Source organism: Cyphomyrmex costatus, unplaced genomic scaffold, assembly GCF_001594065.2.
Source record: "Cyphomyrmex costatus isolate MS0001 unplaced genomic scaffold, Ccosl1.0 scaffold8, whole genome shotgun sequence".
NCBI classification, from domain to species: domain Eukaryota; kingdom Metazoa; phylum Arthropoda; class Insecta; order Hymenoptera; family Formicidae; genus Cyphomyrmex; species Cyphomyrmex costatus.
In genome coordinates this window covers 1,759,713-1,765,631 of record NW_017280375.1, presented here as the reverse complement: position 1 = coordinate 1,765,631, position 5,919 = coordinate 1,759,713, and the positions used below count along the sequence as shown (strand labels likewise).

Genomic DNA, 5,919 nt, shown 5'->3' with positions numbered 1-5,919 from the left:
CGCCTCGCCTCACTTCATTTGCTACCTGCTGGACAGCGCACAGCAGGCAGCCACGACGACGATGCGCGAGGCGGCGCTTCCGTACGATCTCTTGTAAAGTCACTAGGCTATGGTCCATTTGACGCCACGACGGCTTCGAAGCATTTTTTGATTGGTCAATCGGAAGCTTCGAAGCATTTGTAGCGTCAAATCACGTCAAATGTATTTTATTTGGAAAAATGAAGCTGTGAGGTAAACATGTTTTTCAACTGTAATTAATGTATTTATACACGAAGAAATATGTGTGTACTATAGTATTTTCTTAGTTTTCTTTTCAAGATTTAGGGATTCAATGTGTATAAAAAAGTGCACACAGAGTACATGTAAATACAGTCAGATGATCATGAAAATTTCCGAGAAAAAATCGGAGTCCCCCTTTGGGTATACAGTGGACAGCAGAAATGCCTTTACACATTCAAGATGGATGCGTTTCGGAACACGCTTGTAGAATAGGTTTTAGAATCATTGCACATAAAAAAAAACACTGAAGCGAGATAATCATATGCAAATACCTTTTTTTTTTATAATTATATTCATAATGCGAAAGTTAAAATAAACGAAAACATTTCGATTCTGGACTTGAGTTCACTTCAGAGTCCGGAAGTCAAGTGTGAACTATAATAATGAAAAATTGCAAATTGCATATGTTGTGAACATAATTTATGCATTATCCATGAAAATTCATATACTTCGTACTTCACGTGTGTTAAATTTATTTTTCGAGGTACTCATTAAAATATATATATATCATTTTATTTGAATAAAACAATCTATGTATATGAAATTTTTCTTGTTTGGCACTGCCATAATTTATTGACAAAATAAATAAGATTCAATTAATTAACTTTCCTTTTTTATCCCATATTTATCAATATTCTCAAAAATCAAATCGATTATCGAGATATGTTCTCCCATTATATAACGTGATTTTTTACACAGTTTTAGTGATCTACTGGTGTCCATGTCATGTAAAACACAATGTATTTTATCTAAATAAAAATCTATCTCATTTGCATAAAGTAAGCCATTTGTTTCATACTTTAATATATTCGTGTCAATCTGTTCAATTAAACGATTTAAATACCGTGCTATATTTACCATCCCTAAAATTTTATGCATTTTTGGCAACACCATAATGGGATCGAGTCCAATAGTTTTCCAAATTATAGTTAAAGATATATTCACATTTGTGTTTTTGTTGAAATGAAGTAAACCAAAGCTAGCAAGCTCATCAGGCAAGTTTGCCACTGTAGAATGAACGTACATGGACAGAGAAATACGAAAGTATAGTGATATGAATTGTAAAAAAGGTTCAATAAAATAAATTGGATGTTTTGGATCGCAAAAAATAACAAGTTCCTGCTTAAAAAACTTCAGCTTTTCTGGGAGCTTTCCTGTCATCTGCTTGATCTTTGTTTCTTGATTTGACTGTGTTTGTACAAGTGTTTTTTCTTGCTGTATTTTCCATTGTGAACGAATCATTTTACTAGTTCTGTAAAAGGATATAATAATCTTAATGGATCAAAAATGTCAGAAAAAATTTTCAGCTTTAACTACAATATTAATAATATAATACCATCTAACTAAGATTTTTTTATTTTGTGTTTTATAATTTCGTTTATAAACGTTTTACCTAATTTTATTTTCAAAAAAATATATACCTAAATACATAATTATACATAAATACCTTAATAATGTTTAGAATGATATTTACTTCTCTAATCGACATAAAGGATTGTTATGAACCATTTCCATGTCCACTTTTGGTCCAACAAGATCCCGTATATTGTTTAAACCATATTTAATCATAGTTGGTCTAAAAAAAATTAAGTGCATTACATGTTTATATTGAATTACAAATCGTTAAATCTTATCTATTTTATACATACCTTTCTAATGACAAACCCCATGCAATGACATTTACATCAGGAGGTAGATTCATTGGCAATAACATTTCAGGTCTAAACATACCACTATTACCAATCTCTATCCATTTCTCCAACCCATTATGAAAACAGAATATTTCCATACTCGGCTCAGTGTATGGATTATATGCAGGTTTAAATTGAAGTTGAGTAATCCCAAGTTTACTAAAGAATTCATATAAAGTGCCGATAAGATTACCTAATGTGAGGTTGTAATCAGCAACAACACCTTCAACTTGATGAAATTCAGCAAGATGTGTTGCATCTAGAGTTTCATTGCGGAATACTCTATCAATACTAAAGTACTTGATCGGCTTAAACTCTCCCTATAAAATATTTTTTTCAATTACGTCTCACTATCTTTGGAAAGTAACTTATATATACTTTTCCTATGACTGCTTACTTTCTCCATAAGTTTATATAACATTCGTGCACTACTAGACGTTGTATGAGTGCGTAGTAAATTTTTTTGTGCCTCTTCCAACTTCCAATCGTATCTATAACCTTGAGATCCATATGCTCCTTTACTATGAACAGTCTTCACTCTTTCCAAATATTCCATAGGGAATTTTGTACTAATGCAAGGTTCTAAAAAATAAAATTAATTTTTTGTTCACATATTTTAAGTATTCCTACATCAATATAAAATAAGATTTCAATAAGAACCAGAAATGAAAAAAGTATCGTGAGCATCCCGAGCTGGATGTTGCTGTGGCTGAAAAAGAGCATCAAAATTCCAGAATGAACTTTCTACATAATTATTTGTCGGCATTTCTGTAAATCTGAAACAGAATTTTTTGATAAATAAAAATCAATATAATATTAAAGTATATAAAATTTTCAAGGTTTTAAAATTAATATAAATCTTGCAAAGAAAGATTAATGTTGATTACCCCATTTCCAAAAAGATTTTCCTGAATTCATGACGAACTTTTAACAATGGATGTAAATGTCCTATTTGAAGTGATGCACCTAAAGCGTCAAAATTGTATGGTTTAAATTTCTTATCTTTCCAAGCACCATTTACTAATAAATCTGATGTCAAGTCTGCTTCTAGTTTTTCTATTTTCATAGAAAAATTTGGTCCCTTTCCAAGATGCATAATTTTTATCACCCTATCACATGTTATAAGAAAAAAAATTTTAAATAAAAGAAAACATAAATTTTACATTATTTGTTACTTATTTTATTTTGCTTACACCTCTTGTAATAATTTTCTCTTCTTATATTCTGCTTTAACATTTTCTGGGACATTTGAAAGATTCTTCAAATGTATCTGGATGATATCTATAATGGATGGTGCTTTTTTTCGTACAGTAGGAACGTTTCCACTTTTGTCAAGTTCAATCCATCCAGCAACCATCGCCTTGGAAAAACCTACTTTAGCATAAGGGCAAGATTTAATAAGCTTGGCTTGAGGTATCCCTTCATCAGGAATAGCATTGTAAACAGTCGCTTCGTGACTGCCGTGTTCTATTACATATTTTCCTTCTTCGGTAATCTCCCATCTTTTTTGCGAAATCGGTTTCACCGTGATCAACTGTAAATAGGTTAGATTAGGTTAAGGACAAGCTTGATTAACACGTCTGAAACAACAGTGAAATATATCAACTAATCATAAGCGCATCTTGCATTAATTCAAATCGCACATGCAGAAACAATTGAGAATGTTGAAAATAAATGTATGAGTTTAGATAATATGTTACGATCAAGATATAAATTAGTATTGCCAAACAGACTCACGTCATCGACCGTTTCGAGACTCTTAATCGCTCCTATAATCTTTTGATGATCTTCCTGAAATATATCTGCCAAATCTAACGAATTTGTTTCGCCATGTGCGTTCAAATATTCTAAAATCCTATCCGTCAAATGGCCTGCCATTTTTGCAACACGAGTTCAGGGTGCGTTCCGTTTCTTGCATGATGCGCATAGAAACATAGAAGTTCCATTTCTCTTCATGCGGATTCACACTGCATCCGATTTTCGTCATACGACGAATCTGCAACCAATTGGAAAACAGGATTTTGCTTCGCATCGACGATACGATTTTTCTGATTGGTTGCAGAGTCGTCGTACGACGCACATCGGATGCAGTGTGAATCCAGTAATATTGGGTGAGTTCAAGACGACAAAGCAGCTAGTTCGCTTGCCGAGCGATCGAATATGATTGGTTGGATCTATAAGTAGTAACCAATTATGTTCATTTGTTCGGCAAGCTAAATTTGTTCAACTTGAACATGCCCATTGATGCTGAGTTTGAGCGCGATCTGTCATATAAGTGCGGTCAAAGGTGCGGTCGAGTTGCCACTACAAATGCTTTGAAGCGTTTCTTGATTGGTCAATTTGTAAAACTCTTTCTTTTGATTGGTCAATCAAACGCTTCAAAGCATTCGTATTGGCAACTCGACCGCAGCCAATATCTGTTCCTCCATTGTGCGCAGTCCTTAGTTTGTTTACGGCAGCCAACGGCAGTTGTTTATATCAGTTTACTTTAGGTACGCTTGTCGAATTTTATAATGGAAAAAAAAATCGTGCAAAGAGTATGTCTGAAATTTTGTGTTGCTAATGAAATTTCTTGTGCCGACGCATTAAAAATGTTACAAAAAGACTACAAAAGGAGACTCTTCTCTTGAAAACACAAGCGTATGAATGGTATAAATTGTAAAGATGGCTGTGAAATCGTTCGAAAATCAAGGTAATGCTGTTTTTTTTTTTTGGATTATCGGGGTGTTATCCATTCTGAATTCCTTCGGGAAGGTCAAACGGTCAATAAGGAACATTATCTTGAAAGCGTTTGCGTGATGTCATCCGTCGCAAATGACCAGATTTGTGGAAGTACATACAATGCGTCAATTTTGTATCATGACGCGCCATGACATACATTGTCTTTTGTATATATATACGCGACTTTTTGACCAACATGCAACAAGTACACCGTATTCAGACGTGGGCACCGTGTGACTTTGTCTTGATTTCAAGATTCAAATTGCCACTACAGGAGGAAAGCGTTTTGATTAGATTGATTGCATAAAAGAAAATTCAATGAAGGAACTAAAGGTAAATAATGTGTGCTTTAAGCCAAAATTAACAAAGGAACTTTTTAGTTTAAAATTTCATTTTCTTTCACTTTTTAAAATATTAATTAATTGTTTTGGGACACTATGTGTGTGTGTGTGTGTGTGTGTGTGTGTGTGCGTGCGCACGCGTGCGTGCGTGCGTGCACACACACACACACACACATATACACGTGTACTTTACGTCAAATGCAATTTTTAAATATCAAATATCTAAATTATATTTGTATAAAACAAAAAAATAAACTTCCAAAAGCATCCTATTTTTATAAATTTTGGCAGAAACACTTCAAATGACGTTAAATAAATGCCCTTAAATTGATTATTTTCACCAACAAAGAAATTTAATACCAAAAACATTTGAATAAAGTTACATACTTTATTCAAGTATATATTTAGCATTAAACTTTCTTTAGAATAAGTCATTACGTGTGGAAATTCATGCACCCCCTAGGTATGGGAGGAGGTGAAGTAGAAGTCGCTTTGCGTAGGAGTGTGCCTCTAGGGGCATATTCAATGCCACTCAGGTATCTTTCTATCCTTATTGTTTACCAAATGTTAAACAAGGATAACATGACACTCGTAGAGCACTCTGTTGGGAATCTGAACATAGCCTAGGCAGAGAGGAGGAGAGAAGTGGAAGTTGTGTGCTCCTAGGCAGAGGGAGGAAGTGGGGTGGAAGTCGCCCACCCCTGAACTTCTACAATTTTATTCAAACATTTTGGTATTAAACTTCTTATTTATATCGGTAAAGGATCCATTTAAGAGTATTTGTTTAACATCATTTGGAGTATTTCTGTCAAAATTTATGACAATCGAACGTTTGACGTTTCCAAAAGTTCACCCATTATTGTGTGCATGTCTTTATATTTTTGCAT

General features: G+C 33.6%; 1 protein-coding gene across 2 annotated transcripts; it reads right to left on the bottom strand.

Annotated features, from left to right (window-relative positions):
• Positions 1–879: 879 nt before the first annotated feature.
• On the bottom strand, positions 880–3,858 carry alpha-PheRS (phenylalanine--tRNA ligase alpha subunit). Of its 2 annotated transcripts, none has more exons than XM_018549220.1 (8): positions 3,708–3,858; positions 3,164–3,504; positions 2,858–3,079; positions 2,631–2,746; positions 2,368–2,552; positions 1,929–2,290; positions 1,754–1,855; positions 880–1,531 (listed from the first exon to the last, which is right to left on the bottom strand). In XM_018549220.1, the coding sequence occupies exons 1-8, from the start codon at positions 3,846–3,848 to the stop codon at positions 880–882; spliced, it is 2,121 nt and encodes a 706-aa protein (XP_018404722.1). In that variant the 5' UTR covers positions 3,849–3,858. The 2 variants fall into 2 exon arrangements, with proteins under 2 accessions (XP_018404722.1, XP_018404723.1); XM_018549221.1 differs by having other exon boundaries at positions 1,465–1,531; positions 1,727–1,855; positions 3,708–3,848.
• Between the last annotated feature and the right edge of the window lie 2,061 nt (positions 3,859–5,919).